The sequence below is a fragment of the Dipteris shenzhenensis genome, chromosome 29, assembly GCF_047967505.1.
Source record: "Dipteris shenzhenensis isolate YYH24624 ecotype China chromosome 29, Dip_SZ_1.0, whole genome shotgun sequence".
In the NCBI taxonomy this organism is placed as follows: domain Eukaryota; kingdom Viridiplantae; phylum Streptophyta; class Polypodiopsida; order Gleicheniales; family Dipteridaceae; genus Dipteris; species Dipteris shenzhenensis.
Window position 1 is genome coordinate 11,408,972 of NC_141624.1, and position 23,753 is coordinate 11,432,724.

General features: G+C 44.0%; 1 protein-coding gene across 1 annotated transcript; it reads right to left on the bottom strand.

The window, feature by feature from the left end:
• Positions 1-306: 306 nt before the first annotated feature.
• Positions 307-5,640, bottom strand: LOC147882436 (ubiquitin-conjugating enzyme E2 variant 1D-like). Its single transcript, XM_087400349.1, has 4 exons — positions 5,484-5,640; positions 4,555-4,697; positions 4,268-4,393; positions 307-683 (listed from the first exon to the last, which is right to left on the bottom strand). Exons 1-4 carry the CDS (start codon positions 5,506-5,508, stop codon positions 543-545), a joined length of 435 nt encoding a protein of 144 aa, XP_087256475.1. The 5' UTR covers positions 5,509-5,640; the 3' UTR covers positions 307-542.
• Between the last annotated feature and the right edge of the window lie 18,113 nt (positions 5,641-23,753).

The following is a 23,753-nucleotide window of genomic DNA, read 5'->3' on the forward strand; positions in this document are numbered from 1 at the left end:
AGTACTGTAAAGACATTGTACTCACAATCGTTTACTTTCCAATGTGGAAACGATTGTTGGAAGGAGAATCACTAGTTTACATCGGAGAACATGCCACAAGCTGGTAGCTATTGAGAGCTTTAGTGCTCTCTATCTGACTGCACGTTGTCCCACGAAATCTCAAAGAAGAGTCTTCTGCAAAGCTGTCAAAAATATTAGATGTGATGTTTTTTAAAGTTGAAATCCCAGCCATAGGACATTGTACATAATTTATTGGTTTCATAATTAAAGTATAAGTTGCATTAAATAGATGCAAGGTAACATTGCTTGGGAAAGAAAACATTGAGCTCACATTTCGGCATGGTAAGATCCTCTTGCTAGTCTAGCATAGAGTTAAGTATTATGCACCATAAAATAACTAAAAAATAAGCAAAGAAAGCAGCCACCATTATAGATTCAAAGCATTCCCATGACAACTTTGAACATCTGACATGAAGTTTCCAAGGAGGATGCACTCTTGAAATATGTGATCAATCAGCCCGTGTACCCATATATAAGTTGTATCAAAAGGTACTATTCTCAGGAAGTTGAAGCAACTTCTTATTTTGAGGGAGTGTCATCTCTCTCTTTAATTCTACCAAAATATCCTCCATTGTATATTCTCTCCTCCATTTACCAAGTAGCGAGAACAGCTTTGGCTCAACCTGTACTCAATCAAACAGAATCATCAGAAACCAGACCACTAGAACAATCCATTCTAAATGATAGAGAAATGAAGGAAGCAGTCAGGTATGAATTTACAAACAATGTTATGTTAGGATTATGAAAATTTCTTAAGTGTGTTACAACTAAAGGAGTAGCATACAAGCCAAGCTATACTCTTCATTCATCGATACACAGAATCTCATTAGATCAAACTTAAGGTATTATAGTAATACAAGGCTATTGTCCACAAATTGACCTCCTAATAATACCTTCGTTTCTTGAAGAGAAAAAACTAAGACCCTGATAAGATCTGAAGATACCAATTCCGCACACAGATTTTCTATGATACACACTTAGCAACAAGAAAAATAAAAGGATCGTCCAATGTTTCATCGCGACCTAGGCAAAGCTTAAAAAATCTCAAATGTTTTGGCATGCTTGGTTTTCCCATCCCTACTGGTTGCTTGTTGCACGATATCCATATCACTACTTATAGATGATACCCGACAATGAACCGATCAAAAGGAGATCAATGTTCATAAACTTGCACAGTTTACAAAGGCACTCGTACTTAGAGATAATACCTGTCAAGCAAGGGACTAGCACCCAACAATGAGATGCTAGTTTGGGCCTAGATCTAGGTTTTCTTTTTCTATTTTTGAAATAGATTTCTGTTCAGTATGAAAGAAACTACCAAGAGTATGAACCCAATGTTGAAATACATCATGCAAGCATGAAAAAGTCATAGCATCAAGGGACCATGTAAAACCGGAAAAGGCCAGGATTGTGGCTGGAAACACTACACCATAGGTTCAAAAGGAAGGGGCTGTTTCTCCATTCCCTGAGAAAAAACATCCTCCTAGTCAGAACCACCCTGAATATCCCCTTCAACCTAGACCACATGGCCATCAAAGTGTGCACAATGCCGGCCAGGTCTAAGCTGGGTGTCAATTGCCTTTGTACATTTGGCTCTCCAAATGTGCCAGGCAGTGTACACCGTTGCATGAGTCAAAGGGACAATCACATACCTGGAATAACAGAGACTGCACCCTGAAAGCTCATGAAGAAGCCTGACTTTCATTGAAAACCTGAGGTCCAGTCTAAGAGAGCCAAGCTACAAACCCCAAAAAATAAACAAAGTGAAGGGATGAACATTCCCATAAGCCCAGCTATGATCCTATATACCTAGATGAATCCAGGAACATTCCCAAACTCATCCTCTAAAAACACAACATAGTGCAGTTTCAATCTCACAATAGTCACTCATAAGATTGAAAACCATAAACTCCATCATGAATAGCAGGGACTAGCTACTATGACATCCCCACTGACGTCATCAGTGCCCAACAGTGGGTGTAGACCATAGTATAAAAATATGCTCTCACACATACAAATCCACACACCCACACACACTTGAGCATCCATTTATACAAAGTCTTCGTACTGAGTTTCTGTCGGCACTATGGAGGTGAAGGGCAAACTCAGCCATGATGAAGGCTAGCACTAAAGGAGAAGGCTAATAAAAAAGTAGTCCAAATCTCTTCATTCAAGCTACAACTAGCCAGCAACGATAGTAATGAAGAAAAAAATGGGAGAGCTAATCTGTTTCCCCTTTTGCTGGCTGACCAGGCCCTTGTAGATGGCCCACCTGATCCAAAGATGGTCGACCAGGGGACCCGGCTGACCTGAGGCTGTGACCTCCTCATTGTATGTGCCAGCTTCAAGCTAAGGTTGGACCTTATCCCCAACAACAGTGGACCAGAGCTTCCTCTCCTCAAGAATGAGGTGCAGTCTCCACTTCCAGCTCGGATGGTTCCGCCCCTCGATCTTCTTGTGATTTGAGACAATAGGGTCAAATTTTATTGTCTCAGCTTTAGGGAGAGTGAACTAGGAAGATCTATAATCGGTGGCTGCATCTTGAACTAACAGTATTTAACTCTTTGGATTGATTCGTAACAGAAATATCTCATTCAGACTACCTTTCTATTGCAGTCACTGCTCAAGTTCCATGACCTATAGCATTAAAATTTATTCTGGACTGAAAGCAGATTTTCAGTGCGAGAATTTGTAATTGGCAACCTAAGTGTCACTTGATCAGTGAGGATTGCAGAAATTGGCCAAACCTGGACATTTCTGCTAGATAAGTTTGCACTCTGGACAACAGCATCCGGTGCCTTGTCACATCGTCAAGGTGAACAGCCTTATCAAATCTGAGAATTCAGGATGTTAAATTCGATCCTTCTTGCTCATGGTGTTGCATGTCACGGAGTCTTTCCAACATTAACGTCTGGAAATGCAGATATGCTAGGATCATAGCTGGTATTGCGATAATTCTTTCGATCTTAAATGGTGCGTTGCCCTATCAGCTAGATTTAGATGCTCGTTTGGGAGAGACTAAAATGAAATTGTTTAGACTTCACAAGCAGCAATAGGCTATAAATAGTACGAGCATAAGCATGATGAACACATTTTATGGGCTGCACACTCTCTGTTATCATTTCAATGAATGAATTTGTGTATTAATGTGAGAGGCGGATGCTCCTTTGCCTTTCAAGACTTCAAATTTTGTTGCCATGACATTGTGAGTGAAACCTATAGAGATACCACAGCTCCACTATTCCATTCTTGATGCAGGGGTTCACCTAATCAGATAATCTATTAGTGGAGATAGCTCCCACAAAAAAAGGAGGTTTCATCGTCTGACCTCTCCATTGAGTACTAATATTCTCACTTCCTCTAAGGCAACTATTGTCCTTCTTGGGGAGTAGCAACTTTTGCAGTTTGCATCTGATCTCTTGCTATTGGAAAATTTGATACATGTAAGCTTCTACATAATGCCAAACCAGGACATGGGGGTACACTCAAGGTCTAGGGTGTGGCTGAGAACGTGGAAGAAGCTCTCAGACGTTGCCATTATTGGCTATAGGGTTACAACAATTCCACCGAGGCAAATTCAAAATGGAAATGCAATACCATTGACTTTAGATCCCTAATCTTTTGTTCTTTTGGCACAACAGTTGATAGCTAAGTTTGAAGCGCCACCCCTAAAATCACATAGGATGTAGAAGGTAACAAGTGAGGAAAGGTTGGGGGATGGAAAACCCAAGCATACATCAATCTAAAACCAGGAACGACATCGATACCAAGCAGCTCAAAGACACAAAGCCATGGACAGCCCTTATGCAGTTGAAACAAAACCAATCGGAATTGGAAAAAGTAAAGGAAGGCAAGAAAGCTGATAAATGGCCGGTCTAGAGAAACGACAAACTGTGATAATAGAGGAAAATAAATCAATCAGACACTAGGATTTCTGTGTTTTTTTGTTGTAAGCTTCGTTTTCTCCCATAGATAGTATGCGCTCTCTATTGGCATATCTCATCGTCCTCTCATTTTTTGTTTTTGTTTTGAGAGCCAGATTTTCTGTGTGGCACTTAATACCCCCCCCCCCCCTCTCTCTCTCTCTCTCTCTCTCTCTCTCTCTGCAGGAGACTCACACAAAGCCCTACACTGCTTGTTCGATAAGCTTTGGGTCCTTTGACATCTCAGTGGACAAAAAAATGGAACAAATCATAAAGGTATGTACCACGCCCGTCTCTTGATTCACACAAGCCATGTTGATCCTCGAGTGAAATCGGACACTGGGGGGTTTGTCCGGATAGTCTTTGTCACAGAATAGCTTGAGCTGATAAATCCTTCCCTCATGCACAGTCTGCCATTCCCACCGGAAATCCAAGAACTCTTGTCAAATACAGAGTTGTAAGAATTCAATTCCAAGGAATTGTCAGCAATCAAAGCTCCTGAGAAAAAACGAGAATGAAATCTTTATTGAAAGGACGAACCTTGGAAACCCAATTCATAATATCGGCTTACATGGCTAGGGCCGATGATGGTTCCTGTCCATGAGCGCAGGAAGATGTCGTCTCCATCATCGTCCATTCCATAGCTCACAGTCCCATCGCCAATGCCCTTCTCCCCCCTCTCGAGCTCTTCCAAGAGCCGGAAATTTCTGGGAACTGCAGAGAAGCAAACAGATTTTCAGCAGTCGAAAAAGACTGATCGCTGCCAGCCATCATACGAACACAAGTAACGAGGGCAACGGCTTTGAGTCCAAATTCAGCCACCCAACTTGGGGCCGCGTTTCGAGATGTTTTCCTTCATCGAGATTAGAAGTTGGGGGAGCTCGCTCAAATCTTCCCGAAACAACTGCGCCCATGTATGTGCGTTTCAGGCGGATGGTGAATCTGCTCGGATTGGAGATGGGAGGAAGCGTTTTCTGGTGAAATTTTCAGGCCGATTCCTTGTGATGTTGCGTCCGCTGATCGAGAACCCCCCGGTGCTTAATCAGCACTGTGCATCTACGCAAAAGATCTGAAATTCATCCTCTCGAGCATACGCAAATTGGGGTGCTCCCAAGCTTGCAATCTTCCATGGGGATGGAGCATCAGCATCTGGGAAGCGTGCCAGAGGCCGCAGTGATGGTCTCCGATGCACTACCTACCCACCAAGTCCGGTAGACTAGTGTTGGTTCTAAGCAAAGAAGCACCAGCAATCGCGAAGCTGTGCGATTCATCTACTCTCGCGGCAAATCAAGCATCGGCAGATGGGAAGCATGAAGGTCTTCTCCTCTCTTCCTCGTTCGCAAAAACAACAGATGAAATGGTTGCTAAACGATGAGCTACACGCCATAGGAATCGTTCTCTCTCGCTCGCTTTCTTTCTTGTTCACACACAAGGCACGCAAATTAAGCTTCACGCAGGCCGCAATCTCTACATCATCCGTGTCGCTCCGCGAAGACTCACCCGTCACGGAAGGCTTAAATCCCATGCTGCGTTCCAGGCCACCGCGTCGCGATGCAGCGCTAAGCCAGCTGGGGGACTGCGCCCTGCATTTTGTTGAGCCTGAAGAAGCAATAATTCAGACGGAAAGGCTGATGATGGACGACAGTGGATCATGCTTTCTGTAAAGGAAAATTCCCCGCGAATCTGTACAGTGCGAAAGGCACTCACCGGGGATCCGCTCAAAGCATCTCTTTGCCTTTCTTCTCTTCCACCGTCGCCATCTCCGACATGTGTTGCTTCACCTCCACGCCTTCCATACTCATCCTCCTATCAATTCTTCGTACACTATCCCAATCCCGCCATATCCCGCCTTCGATCTGCTCCACCTCCACATCCACAACAGAATTGCTCTACTTCCACCTGTCGTTTACTACTGTTACTCTTCATCATTTAGTGCTGTTTCTCTTCACCATGATTCCGGAAATTTTCCCGTTCCACCATCTCCATCCGCCGTCAACAGCTCTAATGCTTTCAAAGTCCCCAATCTGCTTCCCTGTTTCCACCTGTTGTTTACTGCCGTTTCTCTTCATCATTTAATGCAGTTTCTCTTGATGCTTTCAACGTCCCCAATCTTCTCGGTAGACCTTCCCTGTTTCCACCTATCTATTACTGCTGTTTCTCTGCATCATTTAGTGCTATTTCAATTGAATGTTCCTTCATGATTCCGGAATTTTTCACGTTCTAATCGTCGCGGTAGACCTTCTCCGTTTCCACATATCGTTTGATTCTGTTTCTCTTCATCATTTCGGAATTTTTCGGATTCAACCATATCCCTCCGACATCGAATGCCTTCACCGATAAAAGGGTCGGAAGGTCACGTGGCAAACCACCGAAGTATTGCCTGGGTTTGTGTGGATTACTGTGGTCAAGTTTGAATCCGCACAGCACATGCTCGTGGATCGCAATTGGATGCTACTAGGCGTCATGAACCTGCCGCCCAAGTTTTTCATTCCGCCCAAGTCTGAGTCACAGGCGCTCCTCTTCCTCGTGTGGATCGTCACTGACTTCATCAATGTCTTCTTCCTCGTATGCACCCTCGCCATCCGAGAAGGACTCAGGGATGGCTAGGTCAATCTCTTTCATCCGTTGTCCTGCCCCTCACAAATGCACTAAGGCGCCAAGCCTCGCCTCTGCCTCCATGGGTAATTCTGCTCCATCTGCCAAAGGATCCGTCCGGTCCACTTTCCCACTGTGCCCACCCAATGTGAGTATGCTACCCAAGCATACGCCCATGATCCCCGGGTGCCAAACTGACGCTCGAACTCCTCTCTGCATCGGGGCTGAGCACAAATGAGGCCCCCTACTAATCTTTGTCAGACCCTATGGAGACTCCTCATCAAAGGAGAACCCTTCCCCGTAAGGGGGGGGCCTCTAAGAAGATCCATCTTTGTGGATTTTTTGACTGCCCCCCCATGCGTGGGGTGTTCCTGAGAAGCCCTCGCTGTAATAGGAGCTTCCAAGGCTTTGCACCTAGGGTGAGGCCGTGCACAACCAACGTGCCCAAGAGGGCTCTATTGTGCATCTCCGGATCAATGATACCCAAGCCTCCCAATGCCTGCAGCATGATCATTGTTTGCCAAGCGACCCTGGCTCTAGTATTCCTCGTGCAGTTTGATCCTGCCCAAAGGAAGTTCCGAACCAACCGTCGGAGCTACCCAATGCACCCTCTGTGAAAACACCAGCAGGAGGCGATATACTAGGCCATGGCAAGAAGGACCTAGTTTGCCACTAAGGCACGGCCCGCTAGGGAGAGTTTGGCCGAGCTCCACTAGAGAAGCTTGCACCGAACTCTCTCGAGGACCGGGGCAATCTACTGCTCTGTTATAATATCAATACCCACCTAGCATCTAAGATATCTCACTGCCTGGCCCCACGGTATCCAACGGAAGCCAAAGTCGCTCACTTACTACATAACAAATATATGGCCGTGTGATAGTCAAATATATAAGAGATCCAATGAGCTGCCGATGGTACCTGTAAGTTTCAAAAAATTTTCAAACTCTATTCCATGGGAGAATGGCTGCAATCTTGCAATCTACCATATGAATTTTCTTCAGGAGACTGTCAACATATTTCAGCTGACTCATAAAGGTGTTGTCTAAATCTCTTTAGAACTCAATACCAAGACGATAGTGCATAAGTCCAAGACCTTTCATGCAAAACTCTGCAGTTTCAACTTTGTAATGAAGCTATCCTTGCTTCCAGTCACAATCAGATCATCTACATATAAAAGTGCAATACTAATGTCTTCCCCTTGAGCTTTGTAGTAGAGAGTATGATCTGCATTGGATTTCATGTATCCCAGATTAGCAAAATGCTTGACGATTCTGTTGTACCAACTTCTAGGTGCTTGCTTTAAGCCATATAGACTTTTCTTGAGATGGAAAACCTGATTCTCTTTTCTTGGTTCAACATAACCTGTTGGTTGTTGCATGTAGATTTCCTCAGCTAGGTAACCATTGAGAAAAGCATTCTTGACATCTAGCTAGTACACATTCCATCTACTGAGTGTCACTAGTGATATCAAGAACCATATGGAATTCGTCTTTGCTACTAGAGCATAAGTCTCATCATAGTCTTGACTATATTGCTATGCAAATCCTTTTGCAAATAGTCTGGCTTTGTATCTTTCAATACTTCCATCGGGATTGTACTTCACTTTGTATACCCATTTGTTTGCTATGTCCTTCTTTCCTAGTGGAAGGCCACATAATTCCCAAGTATTATTCTTGTAGAAATCTTCCATTTCTTCATTCATAGCAGTTTGCCATTTTGGCTTGTCAACTGTGTCTTCGAAGTACACTAGCTCTTCTGCAGCCATGATGGTAGTCATAAGAGCATAGTTGGTCGTTTCAATCTGAATTACTTTTCCTTTCTCAGCATATGGCAATTTGGCTGGCGGTCTGCTTTCCCTAGTAAACCTCTGAGTTGCTATCGCTCTTCTTGGGGTGCTTCTACCAATTCTTGCTCTTCTTCATCAACCTTTTCTATAGATGACTGTGTAATCAGTGTGTCTATCTCTTGTGTATTTGATGTTTTCCATTATGATTCCTCATCAAAGATTACATCTCTGGAGATAATGACCTTTCCGTTGATGGGATCATACAACTTGTATGCTTTGATGTCTTCACTGTAGCCAACCATGATGCATTTACATGACTTTGCATCCAATTTTCTATGATGATCATCATGTATGTGGGCATATGCTATGCAACCAAATATGTGAAGATGCCCAATGCGTGGCTTGTGTCCAGTGAATGCTTCATAAGGTATCATACACTAAATCGGCTCGGTCGGAACGCCGATTAAGCAAGTAGTTTGTAGTAGCTATTGCTTCTGCCCAATACTGATTTGAAAGATGCTTCTCACTGAGGATTGCTCTAGCATTGTTTGCTAAAGTACCATTCTTCCTTTCAGCTCTTGCATTTTACTAAGGGGTATCTGCACATGTGAATTGTCTTCGAATGCCGTGGCTTTTGCAAAAGTGCATGAATCTTTGAATTCTTGAAATCTGGAAAAGACTTCAAATTTCTATTTCAGAAAGTAGACCCAACAATATTTGTTGTTGTCATCGATGAAAGTCAAGTAGTGAAGTGAACCATTGATGCTATGGGTCTATACATCTGTATGTATCAAATCAAGAATACCTCTTGCTCGAGAGGTGCTTCTGCTAAACTTGGCTCGCTTTTGTTAACCGAAGCAGCATGCTTTTCAAACTTTTCCAAGAAACTGAAGCTTAGGAATTCCAATTGCCATATTCTGATTTTTGAGCTCTATCAAGCTTTTGAAATTGACATGTCCATATCTTGTGTACCATTTTGCAGAAAGTGGCATCTGTTGCGGTTCGGCTCCTGACATGGCATGCAAATCTGGTACTGAAGCTAGCATTCTGAATAAGCTCCCTTCCTTGACTGCTTTTCTTATACTAACTGATATCCTCTGGATTTGTCTCTGATAGTGCAGTCATCTCCATCTAAGATGACTCAACAATTGTGTTCCATCATTTGACCAACTGATTAGAGGTTCTTGCTGAATTTCGGAACATAGTGTACATATTTCACCAATTCTTTCATACCATAGTGAAATTGTTCATAGGGGCAATGCCTTTCCCTTGAACTATATTCAATGTGTTATCTATCATGTAGATAACATTCTTATGTCCTAATGGTTTCATCTCTGCTGTGAACCATTCCTGATGCTTTGTCATATGAGATGATGTACCGCTGTCAATGTACCAAGGATCTTGATCTGCTTGGTCGACTTGATAACTACATTCCCCTTTTGAAATCAATGTCAAGATACAATGTTTCAGTCTTCTGCATATCCTCGCTTGCAAGGAACATATGCTCAGTTCATTTGCATAATGATTGTGACTAGAATGTCCACCACGATGATTTCCTCTTCCTCGAAAATTCCATTGATTGCTGCTTGACCACCTTGGTCGTACTGATTCTTGTGGCAATCTCTTTCATAGTGTCCAAAATTCTGACAGTAGTTACATTGAATGTGAGAGTGCTCTCAACGGAAGCAAGAACGGAAGAGGGAGAGAGAGAGAAACAGAGAGCCACACAAGTTTTGGTGGGTGCAAAACCATACTAATCTTCTTTTCATTCATTTATATATGTGTTTGAGTATTGTACATAACCGGGGTAAAGGCACAGTGACCTTTAACTCCCACAACCTCTCACTTAAAGGACAATGTGCCTTTAAGGGAGAACAACCAGTGAGCATACTAACCAATGCCCAGCAATACACGACAATACTCAAACCGCAGACTAGGTAGACTCTTCGTCAGCATATCTGCAGGGTTATCATCTGTATGAACCTTGACAAGCTCTATGCACTTGTCCTCAAGTACCTCCCTAATGAAATGATACCTGACCTCAATGTGTTTGGTCTTTGCATGAAAGACTGGATTCTGTGCTAGCTGAATAGCACTCATGGAATCACTATGCAATGTCGGTACACCTGTATGAATCTCCAAATCTCCCACTAGCCGATCAAGCCATATAGCCTCCTTACAACCCTCTGTGGCTGCAACATACTCAGCCTCTGTGGTAGACAAAGCAACACACTTCTATGCACGAGACATCCACAACACTGCACCACCTGCAAAGGTGAACACATAACCAGAAGTGGATCTCCTACTATCCACATGCCCTTGCATAGTCTGAATCTGTGTACCCAAGTACACGCATGTCTCCTTTACCAAAGTAGATGCACATCTCCTTGGTACCCTTCATGTACCTCATGATGCACTTAACTGCCTCCCAATGCCTCTTTCCTGGATTAGCCATATATCGGCTAACAACTCCCACTACAAATGCAATGTCTGGTCTAGTAGCTATCATAGCATACATAAGACTCCCAACTGCTGATGCATAAGGAACCTTGGCCATCACGGCCTTTTCCTCATCTGATTTAGGACTATCTGTATGACTCAGTTTCACATATGGAGGCAATGGAGTACTCATTGCTTTCCCCCCCTCCATATTGAAACGCTGCAATACTTTTGTAACATACTCTTTTTGTGACAGCCAAAGGAGTTTTCTACTCCGATCACGCGTGATGCGCATACCAAGAATATGACCTGCAAATCCCAAATCCTTCATATCAAAGGCCTCATGCAACTTGGTCTTTAATGCATCTAGCTCATAAGTATTCTTGCTAGCCAATAGCATATCATCCACATATAGTGCCAAGATTATCAAGCTATTATCCTTAGCCCTTTTAGTATAGAGGCAGTGATCAATTTCACTCCTCCTAAAACCCTGGGACCGAATGAAAGCATCAAACTTCTGATACCATTCTCTAGGCGCTTGCTTAAGACCATAGAGACTCTTCTTCAGCTTGCAAACTAAATGCTCTTTGCCCTTTTCTTCAAAGCCTTCCGGCTGCACCATGTAAATTTCCTCATGTAAATCCCCATGCAAGAAAGCTGTCTTGACATCCATCTGCATAAGCTCCATATCCTCTGATGCCACTAGTCCAAGCATGCAACTAAGTGTGGTCATCTTCACAACCGGAGAGAATATCTCATCAAAGTCCACACCCTTCTCTTGCTTGAACCCTTTAGCAACCAAACGGGCTTTGTACCTAGGCACATCATCACCTGTGACCTTCATTTTGTAGACCCATTTACATGGCAATGCTTTCTTTCCATGTGGCAAAGAAACCAAGTCCCAAGTCTTATTCTTTATAAGTGAACTCATCTCTGATTGCATAGCATACTCCCACTTGCGTTGATCCTCGCGCATCATAGCCTCTTTGTAGCAAGAAGGCTCCCCGCAATCAGTAAGCATCACATAGTCTACCCCTGGAATAAACTTATCAGGTGGTCTAGACACTCTAGAAGATCTTCTCAAGGGCATTTCAGCTTGCTGTCCCACCTGTATATCAGCCACATTTGGCTCATCATTTCCACCAATAGATGATCCATCATCTACCCTTGATTGTATACCTGTGGGAGTACTTGGTGGTACCATTTCTTGCACATTTGGTGCATGGACAGCTTGTTGTCTATCAACATATGCAGGTGGATTCACATCCTGGAAAGTGATTCTCCTCATTTCCACATCCCTCATGGGTGCCTTATGCATCTTCTTCTCATTGAAGACCACATCATGGCTGCGTATGATCTTCTTTGCTTTTGGATCCCAAAGACGATAGCCCATCTCTCCACTTTCACCATAACCCAGAAAGATGCATTTCCTAGACTTAGGATCTAGCTTCTTTCGAAACTCTTTTAGCACATGCGCATATGCCTCACACCCAAATATACGCAAATGAGAGTAAGAGGGCTTCTTGCCACTCCATGCCTCTTCAGGAATACCACCATCCAAACTCTTACTAGGTGATCTATTGATCACATGCACTACTGCAGTCTTCATTACCTCAGCCCAAAAACCACTAGAAAGACTTGCATTGGAAAGCATGCATTGCAACCTTTCTTGAATGGTACGGTTCATCTTTTTTGCAACTGGATTTTGCTCTAGAGTACGAGGGGATGTGAGCTCCCTCTTAATCCCACGTGTATCACAAAAATGTTGAAAGTCATGAGAGAGATACTCTCCACCATTGTCAGTCTGTAGGCATTTAAGCGTTCTACCTGACTGATTCTCAACCAAGGCCAGCCATTTTTGAAATACCTGGAACACATCACTCTTCCGAGCTATAGCATAAGCCCACACTTTCTAGTTGCATCATCAATGAACGTCACATAGTATTCAGCCCCGCCTAATGACCGTGTAGGCATGGGACCACATACGTCTGAATGCACCAAATCAAGCATTTCAAACTCTTTCTTTCCCCTTCTTTTATGGGCTGATTTAGTCTACTTCCCATAGAGACAATGCTCACAAAATTCAAAATCAGAGAAACTCAAATGCAGTACATAACCCAAATGGCATAAGAGTTTCATTCCATTCTAGCTCATGTGCCCCAACCTGCAATGCCACAAAGAAGTGCTTGGCTGCTCGGTTATTGCAACAACATGATCAAATACCCTTGATACATGTAAGGGATACAAAGTCCCACACTTGGCACCCCTGGCCAAAAGCATAGAGCCCTTCTGAATTTTCCAACTCTGAAAGCCAAAAGTGGTGTGAAAACCAGCATCATCTAGCTGACCCACTGAAAAAAGACTCTTGGTCAGCTTAGGCACATGTCTCACATGTTTCAAAACAAATGCAGACCCATTTGCAAAAGAAAACTTTATGTCACCTGCTCCCACTATGTCACATGCATAGTCATTTCCAAGATGCACACAACCTGTCTTTCCACTGTCATAAGTGAAGAACCATTCCCTATGGGGAGTAACATGGAATGAAGCACCAGAATCCAAAATCCAATCCTGGGAATATGCATCATCTGAAGTGGTAAGCAACTCTGCAGATAAACTAGACATGAAGAGAATGTCATTGTCATTATCATGTGTGACTGCATTGATGTCCTCGATCTTCACTTTTCCTTTGTCCTCCCTTGGACTCTCTTCCTTTTGATTTGCACCCCAATTTGCATTCTTTTTCTCATCCTTTTGCTCTCTTTTCAGCTTGTAGCAATCCTTTTTCATATGGCCCTTCTTGCCACAATGGTAACACTCAATGTTCCGTGCCCTGGATTTGCTACGAGACTTCCCTCTTTCTTGGGACTTCCCCCTGAACTGTGATCTGCCCCTTTGCACATTTAAGGCTGCATCCTGCTTGTTGCCATCCATAGACTTCCGTCTAATCTCCTCGGCCAACAAGCTACCCACAACATCATCAAATTTCAGTACTCCACCAGGTGCAGAGTTACTGACAGCTGTACGGAGGGTATCCCATGAGGATGGCAATGAACATAAGAGAAATATTGCCTTAGTCTCCACATCAAAATTCATCTTCTGAGCCTGAAGCCGGCTGAAAATAATATTGAATTCATTCAAGTGAGAAGCAATGGAGACCCTTTCCTTCATCTGCAGCTCAAACAACCTCTTCATGAGGTAAACTTTATTAGAGGCAGTTTCCTTCTCATAAGTGGCACACAGTTTCTTCCACAAATCTTCCGTAGTCTGCTCATTCACTACTGTGAAATAAACTGACTCTGCAAGATGAAGTCTAATAGTAGACTTTGCTAATGCATCCAACTCATTCCAATCATCCTCAGACATATTTGCAGGCTTAGCTTCAATCCCTGCCAAGGGTTTAATCTGCTTCTTTTGAATAAGCACATCCCTTATTTGTTCTTTCCACAAAGAAAAGTTCGTCCCATCAAACTTTTTAATGTTGAAAAACTCCTTTTCAGACATGGAAGAGGATGCCATAATGCAAATAAAACAAAATCCCAAATGCTAGTGCATACAAGAGAGAATCACACCAAATACCAGGTGCACCCAAATGTGTATGCCACAATAGAGTGAAGTATCACAAAACTCAAAGCTCAAAGCATCTGACTCATGTGCATATACTATGCATCCATATGAGCAAATCTGGCCCAAAAGAAAATGCCAATAAGTGCCAATTGACTCAAGCATAAACACCATCCACTGGCATATGCATCAATAATATCTCATCCAAGAGAGCATAGCACTATCAGTGCATCACCTGCAATGTGTCAAAGCTATCCCTCAGCTTAAAATAGCATCCACGTGCAAAGCGTCCATAAAAAATAGCATCCCACAAGGCAATTTGGGTCTATCAACGCATCCAATAAGGACCGCAATGCATCCAAATGGCCTATAAATCATCCATTGCAACCCAATGCATACCACGAATGAGCGCACACTGCTCAAACTACAACCAGAGTGATCTGCATAAGGTATACTCAAGAAATCATGGTCCCACGGTAATGAGCACTACTGAAAATAGAACCTGAGATGCCTCAAAACATGGGCGCCATTGCATAATCGGACTCAGCAAGAAAATCTGCAAATATCTCTCTTCTTCCGGAACTCCAAAATCCCAACTGATGAGTGAGAAATGGGAGTCAACACTTATCCACTGCCATGTGGCATAAATCTAAGGTTTCAAAACCTTAGAATGAAAAAATGCATAGCAGAGAGACAAAATCGAATACACAGAGATCTATAACTCTGAAAATCCTCCACCAAATCGCGCAAGAACTGATAGGTAGGGGTTTTTGGGCGTCCGGAACGCAATGGGACAGACGTTTTGGAAACCGTGGTCTCAATCACTGGATCCAACACACGGACTGAAAAATGTTTTTGGAAACAAAGCTGTTTGTAAACTCCACTGGAGTGCAAATGATGAGCAACATAGAAGTTTTAGGACCTTCTGAGTCCACCGGAACTGACAGATCTGCAAATGGTTGCTCCAAACTTGAGTTCCAACACCCGGGCAAAAAACGCAAAAACTGACACAGAGAGCCAGAAATCCAATGAAATGATCCCGGATTCAAGAATGAAGGTGTTTCCAAGCTCCTGAAGTGAAGTGGACACCAAAAGCAAGCAATAATTGCCTCTACAAGTCAATACGGAGTCTTTGTCATCGAACAGAATAGGGAAAAGCTCAAAAAACGACTTTTTCTTTGAAAGCTCTTAACAGGCTCTTAAAACCACTTCGCAAAACCAAAGTAACTTTTCCAAAGGTTCCTCCAAGGTCTTTGCACACTCGGATGCAAGTAAAGTTGCCCACAAAGCTTCCCACAGAGCTTCTCCTTCCTCCCACAGAGCTGCTGAGCTTCAAGCATTCACACATGCTCAGCTAGATCACTCGGGCTCTGATACCAGTTGAGAGTGCTCTCAACGGAAGCAAGAATGGAAGAGGGAGAGAGAGAGAAACAGAGAGCCACACAAGTTTTGGTGGGTGCAGAACCACCCTAATCTTCTTTTCATTCATATTTATATGTGTTTGAGTATTGTACATAACCGGGGTAAAGGCACAGTGACCTTTAACCCCCACAGAATGTTTGACACGTTGGTGGATGCATTGCCTCATCCTTGGAATCTTCCTCGATTAGAATGATTGCCTCTTTGTTGATGCTGATGTCAATGAGGATGATGTTGATGTTGATTCTAACTTTGATGCTAACTTTGTTGCTGATGATGACCACTTCGCTGGAATGATCTACCTCTATCTCTGCCTCTGCCTTTGCTTCTATCTGAAGCACTGATGCTTGATCATTGGAATGACCTTTGTGTGTGTGAATGGCTTGCGTCTTGAGTTCTTCACCAAGTAAAATTGACTGGAGTTCTTCTAATGTCAGAATTTGCCATTAGATGTTTGAACTATGGAATGTCAGGTTTTAGGTAATGTGATGATGTGAAACTGCATGTGAGAAAAGGGATTGACTCCGAGTAGGAACTATTTAGGAATTTTTTGACATGGCTTCGATTGGCTGCTTTGGAGTTCTCTTCACTATGGATGATCTAATCTACTCTAAACTAGATCTAGGCCAGTGTTGAGTGATGAAAAAGCTGCAAATAATTCCTTTTCTTTGTTTTTTTTTGGTGTTGGGTCAGATGCGTCGATGTAGAGGCTGATGTGCATGTAGGAAGTGGATTTGTCGCTGCGGCTCAAAAGTATGATACTTGCATCAAAATGCGTGCATGATGTGTCAACCTTGTAGTGCATGAAAAATCGAGCATTTTTTCTTTTTAGAGCACCCTCAAATTCTTCCTGGATCAAGAGATATGGCTTGATCTAAGTGGAGGGGCCAAAAGGGTGAAAGTGCCCAGTGAGATGTGGCAATTAGAGTCACATGCAGAGATTGTGCCTAGCAAGGGGTGTGCCTGTGAAACAATGTGCTGATGTGGTAGGTGTGGTCACATGCAAGATGGAAAAGTATGCATGTGTAGAGACTGTGCCTATGGAGCACTGATATGTGATGAGGTGGCAACTGTGTGTTCACATGAAAGGGTTCTAGTGAAGGGACAACTGTGCCTAAGTGCCATGTGGTAGATGATGTGGCACTTTGACTTTGACCTGATGATGTGTCAGATTTGACGATGTGATAGGCAACTACCACGTGGCAGGCGACAACTACCACATGGTAGCAGATAAGACTTTTTGATGTGGACTTGCCTACATGGCCGAGATGATGTGGCATGCGAGTCAATCCTAATGACATGTCAATAAGGATAGGATGTTGACATGGCACGATGCCACATGGCCACTTCTAGACCAACCCCCTTGGGTAACCTTGGTGATAAGGTTCAATGGAATCCGGAATATGCCAACAAAATCTTTTGAAGATTCTGTTAGTGGGAAGAAATCTGTCACCTATGTAGTTATGCGCCTGTTGAGATAGGGAGCCGGAGGCGGTTGTTTGAAGCTTCAAGGCTACCGTTGGTGATGTGAAGGCAACTATGTTTAGTTGGGAGGCGCTCCTCCCATTGCATCACCTGTGTGCATGAGGCTAGCTAGTCCGTGGGCTGTTGTTGTGCTATAGGGTTGGAGTCGTCCGTGCACCGGGCTATGCTATGGCGGTTGGCTGTGGGAAGCTGTCCGGTGATGGAGGCATAATGCAGAAGCAGAGTTGATGGCACATCGTTGTGTGGTTGTGCAGGATCCTTAAACATGCATTGAGTTGGAGTCTATGACGAAGCTTTGGCACTGTAGGACTGAGGTTTTGGTTTGTGTGAGTAGTCATTGGCATGTCATCTCTGTGCAGCTAAGTCAAAAGGCTAGAGGCACTGGCGCCGTAGTGGAGGAGGCCTTTGCACTACTTGTTTGGAGGTCATCGGCTGGAGACTGCAAGTGTTGTCAAAGCCACCATAGGTAGAGGTAACTTGTGGAGGTATGTTGTTGAGGTAGGACTGTGAGTGAAAGCTCGTTAAGGTCTTTGTCACCTCGCTGCTAGTTGTTGTAGAAGCTGCTATAGGTAGAGCACTTTGCTCTATTTCGTGGAAGCTCTTTCCTTTCAGACAACTGAGAGATCTTATCAGACTCTTAGTCTCTCTCTCTTTTTCTCACAAGGTGAAGAAAAATAAAATCTTTGGAATGCTCACAAAACTCAATGTTCACTAAACTCTCACTTTCATTCTCAATGGAAGTCTCTCAAGCAATTCAAGAATCTCTCTCAAGAATCACGATGCCTCAGCGAAAGGCAAGGAAGCTCTGATACCATAACAAAATATGAAGAGGGGAGAGGAGAAGAGTGGAGATGAGGAGAGAGGGCACATCTAGAGAGCACACCACAAATGACTAACTGTACACTGGATTTAGTTGAAATTGTAGAATATATACAAACCCTTTTAGGGTTAGGGTTAGGGCTATGGTTAGGGCATCTAACACTTTCCTTTATAGCACTCTATTGGGTTAGTGCTATGCACATATGATCACATAATGTTGAGCATGGTTTCTCAACACGCTACTGATACAAGGGTGAATGCGAACATTGGACCTCCATCTTGGGAGCCTGGGGCGCCAACTCAATATGTATTATGTTACTACCCTCGTCCAAAATCCAGGGTATGGGGGAACAAGGTCCATATACAATATGCATGGATTTCCTTTAAAATTATCAAATATGCAAGGGAAAAATATGAAAATCTCATGTCCCCCCTCCCACAAAATATAAGTTATATACCTTGAAATATATGCAATATTTTAATATTTATACATTTTTCATAATATGTCAGGCCAAAGGGGGGGGTCTTTTGGATGAGGGGAGGTAAAACAAAAAATACATTAAAATATGAAAACCCGTCTCCTTTCAAATTAATGTAACTTTTACATGTGTTACATAAATTTCAAGATGTAAAGACATATTTGAAGCTCTTTTGGTGTAGAACACAACCATGCTGATTTGACTAATTTCTACTCATGGAATATTGTTAGATTCATCTCATACTCAATATTTTGATAGGCATTCTTACTAAAGGGAGTTGGCACCCCAGGCCCAGGAGGATCACCTGGCTGAGCAGTGGCCCCTACCGCTGTTGGGGGGTGGGTCTCCACATGTGACCTCCTGCTACTGCTCCTCCTCAGGTGCCTCTCAAAATACTCTCTCTCTCTCTCTCTCTCTCTCTCTCTCTCTTTCTCTCTCTCTCTCTTTGTGAGTCTAGCCCTTTGCCTGTGGTGCTTTCGAGCTTGTTTGCTTGGTTTCGTTTTTTTAAAACCTGGGTCCAGTCCCCTTCTAAAGGGGTCACCCAGGGGGTTTGAGACTCCTGTAACTCCTGTCTGGGGGGTGTTGGGCTCTGACCTACTGACTCTACCTGATCTTTGGGGGTGCGGGGGGGGGGGGGAGCTCGGCTTTGCCCACGAGGGAAATATCTTCCTCGGTGACCCATATGTGTGCAACAGAGACATTGGACTGGTAACCGAAAAATCTCCACTCGCTCCAAAAGTGTACCCCCTTCAAGGGTCTCTAGGAGGATCAACTCTGGGAGGGACTCTCAACCACCATTCTAATCCTGGGAACCCCATCATCTGCTACCACTAATGCGGTCGAATCTGGTAGGGACTCCATCATAGTGCCAAATGCTTGACCAATGGAGGGGAGTACGGCTCTATATTCCTTTGGGAGCCCTGGGAAGCAGAGCATAATCGTAAAACGGGGAACATGGTGTGTTGTGTCCATATCCTCCTACTGTAAAGCCATGGTACCAAGGGAAGAAGAGGACACCAGATGCAGCCCAAGGAGGATGGGGCTCTGCTCCACATGTGTCGATCATGGGAGCTCAGTTGGATGAATAAGACACCTCTTCCATAGATGGTGACCTAAATGTGGTCACAATCTAGTGCCAAGCTTGCCTTGATCCACTCTCATATTTGTCTCCTTGTGGGTGTGCGGCCCATAATTCTGCCCACAATCACCTTGTCTTGGAGGGACTAAACTACTTTGCTATACCTATTGCTTGTCGACTTGGGAAAGAGGACCTTAACGGCAGCTGTGGGATTTGAGGGTGCTGCCATAGAGCCCCTTTGGCTAGACCATGGGTCACCACCAAGGTTTTCTTTCTCCGAACAAACACAAAGGCTCCTACTAGTGCAGGGAGGGAAAAGATAAAAGGTGGGGTGAGGGGAGAGATGTCAGAAGAGGAGGCAAAGAAGAGGCAAGGAGGGGAGCAAAAGAGGGCAGGCTGAGGGAAGGGGGAAGAAGGCGGGGAAGAAGGTAGGAAAGGGGCGAAGGGGCGGCGGGGTATGGCAGGGAAGACAAGGTGAAGAGGCAGGGGGGAAAGAGGTGGAGAAAGCAGGGAGGAGGTAGGGAAGGTGAAGAGGAGTTGGGGGGTAGCGGAAGAAGTAGCAGGGGGGCGACGAGAGGCAGAGGAGAAGATGGAGGGGGGAGGTCGAAGAGAGGGCGGGGGGGTGGAAGAAATGGCAGGGAATAGAAGAGCAAGCAGAGGGGAGGAGGCGGAGGACAGGGCGGGAGAGCAGGAGGAGGGGAGGAGGCGAGAGGCAGAGGAGATGGTGGGAGGGAGGCCGAGTGAAGGAGGAGGGCAAAAGAGATGGCATGGGGTGTAAGAGATGGCAGGGAGGAGGTCGAGGAGAGGAGCTGACAGGACAGAGGCAGAGGAGGGCAGGAGGAAGATTGTGGGAGGGAAGAAATGGCGGGGTAGCGGGATCAACCAGGGGTAGCAGGGGCAACAGCTCGTCTCTAAAGTGGTGAACACTTTGTACCTTTAGATACTACTTAACCGAGTTTATTGCCATTTATTTGGACGTTTTTTGTGTTTACTAAGCTATTTCTGATCATGTAAAATATTTGAGTAAGGCTTTTGATAGCTGCAGACAAGTTGGTATTTCTATGAATCCAACAAAGAGTGTTTTTTGTGTCCAAGTTCGTGCCCTTCTTGGCCATGTCATCTCCGAGGATGGAATCAAAACAAAACCTAAAAAGATCAAAGCTATTGAATCCATGCTTGAGCCAGCTAGTTTGACTTATTTAACATCTTTTATTGAGTTAATCAACTTCTACAAGTGTTTTATTCAGGATTTTGCTAAAACTCCATTGTATAAAGTCACTAAGAAGATGTAAAATTACAATGGATGCCCAAGTTATATAAGGCATTTCATACACTTAAGGAGCATACTATTAAGACACCCATTCTTGGACAACCAAGATGGGATGTCATCTCTTATGTGCATGTGGATGCTTTTGGACATGCCATTGGGACTATTCTAGCTCAACCAGAGGATAAGTTGGATTATCATATTTACTATGCTAGTAGACCAATGACCGAGCCTGAGTGCAACTATCGTACAACTAAAAGAGAAGCCCTAGGTATGGTCTAAAATGTTCAAGAATTTCAACATTTTTTATCAACAAAACTATCATTCGAGGTAGGTTGGTGTGGTGGATGCTTTTATTGTAGGAATTTAATTTTAGGATTATTCATAAACCTAGTAAATCCCATGCAAGTGCAGACTATTTATCTCAACTTCCACATCAGACATCAGAGTCCGAGGTTACTATCAAGCTTCCTAATGCTAATCTCTTTGCTTTTGATTTCAGTGAAACAGAGTATGAACACTTGTTGAAATATCTTTCTCAAGGTGCATGCTCAAGATAATGTTAGTGAACCTATGGTAGTACATAAAAGACTAGAACAACTTAGCAAATTGGATGAACTAAGATTACGAGCTACATGAACACAGCAAGTAGTTACAGGAAATGTTAGTGAAGCTATGGTAGTACATAAAAGACTAGAACAACTTAGCAAATTGGATGAACTAAGATTACGAGCTACATGAACACAACAAGTAGTTACAGGAAAAGTACCTTGAGAAAGATATTTCAACAAGTGTTCATACTCTATTTCACTAAAATTGACAGCAAAGAGATTAGCATTAGGAAGCGACAAGTCAAAATAAGTATATTGTTGTTGCTACAGATTATGTCACCAAGTGGGCTGAAGCAAAAGCTACCAGGGATAACTCAGTTTGCACCATAGCTATCAGGGATAACTTAAAGATAATGTTAGTGAACCTATGGTAGTACATAAAAGACTAGAACAACTTAGCAAATTGGATGAACTAAGATTACGAGCTACATGAACACAGCAAGTAGTTCAAAAGAGGACAAAGGTTTGGCATGACAAGTATATTGTGCCCAAGAATCTCAAGAAGGGCATCCACAAGTACAACCACCAAATGCAGGGTAATCAATGAGTAAAGGTGACCAAGCAGAATGATTGACTTCAATAGGACAAGCTCAAGGGAGTTTGATACCCAAATACACCAAGGCCAATGATTACAAGCAATGTGCACACGGAAGGAGTATATCTCAAACTCAGGGAGTTTGATCCCCAGATACCCCAAGCCCACCCAAAAGTCCAAAGATTCCAGGCAACGTGCATAGGTTGTATGTTCCAACTGCCCCAGCCTAGAACATGGAGGTGTTGGAACAAGGAGATGCACACTTCAGAGTGCATACGCCTTGCACTATTCTCCACATCCACAAGAAATAGCGACACCAATGAAAATAGCCATGAAAGGAGTACAGCTCAAACTCAGGGAGTTTGATCCCCAAATATTTTGAAGAAAAGGCTTCCTAGCAACATTCAACTCAGGGAGTCTGTTCCCCAAATATCCAGGGTTACCGTTGAGTGTCCCAACGAAGCTGAGTCTCACCACTCTAGGTTTGAGTCTCATGCACCATGCATGGTACCAAACAGGTGAAGGTGTGAGGGCACTCAGGGAGTTTGAGCCCCAAATCACCCGAGCCTAGGAGTGGCAAGGCTAACACAAACGCTATTTGGAAACCTATTAGGATCACCTCCTAATACTAGGTTTGTCCCAAGCGCTTTAGTATGGTTAACACAAGCACTATTTCTACTAGTAATAGAGGCATGTACAACATCGGATTATCGATAACGTCCCCGTGGGTGCCAAGATCGTCTCGCATCTGGCTACAGAAGTAGTCAGCCCAATTTGTCTCTTGGAAGTCCGCCATTTGTAGCAAGATATTGGGCATAATGGACTGATGATGGTCTGTGTGCTTAACTTGAGTGAGCCATTGCAATGTTAGAATCCAAGAGCATGTGCCTAGCGTGCCCCCCGCCAAGACCGCTAGCACCTCACAGAAGTGCACAACCTTCATGGCCACTACGGAGGCTCTGGCATGTGTGTATGGCAGGTCCCCACCCCTGCCATAAGGCACCCTTGCCTAGCTAGCCCTCCAACCTCCACAAAAGGCAAGCTTGGGGGAATTGAAGATAGGAGGGGCAACTTGGACTATTTATGTCCCTTCATCTTCCACACACCTTTGTATGTGGGATAATTCAACCCTTTCTCCTTCTTCTTATCCCCTTTGTCCATGAGAGATTTGCACCTCCAACACTAACCAGATTCCACATCAACCGATGCATTAACTAAATCCTATCGGTCAACCATAGTTGATCTAGTGCCGTAGTGCTTCCTCGTTGACCTAACCCTTGACCACGGTCTATCCCACCCCCCAGAGTTAATGCTTGTCAGAGTTACTTTCGCACCGATCTGTCCAGTCTTTGATCGGTGCTATAGTGGCTCCCCACCGAGCATTGCTATTTTACTATCTCACCGTCGGTGCAATGAACCTACCCCTCCATTCGTAGCCATAATCATTCCCCTCCACCATCGCATTACTACATCGCACCACCCATCGCTGTAAAATCTCGCCTTCCGGTGTGGTCCACGTATTACGCCATCGTCGCTATAGTATCCCATCGAGTTAATTTCCCATCGATCGGTGTTATAACGTATCCCTACGCCTGTGGGGATAGTTCATCCTACGGATCGCACCGACCATGTGGCACCTATTTCTCCACCGATCATTGCCATACATCCATCACCTTGCCCGATTTTATTTCCT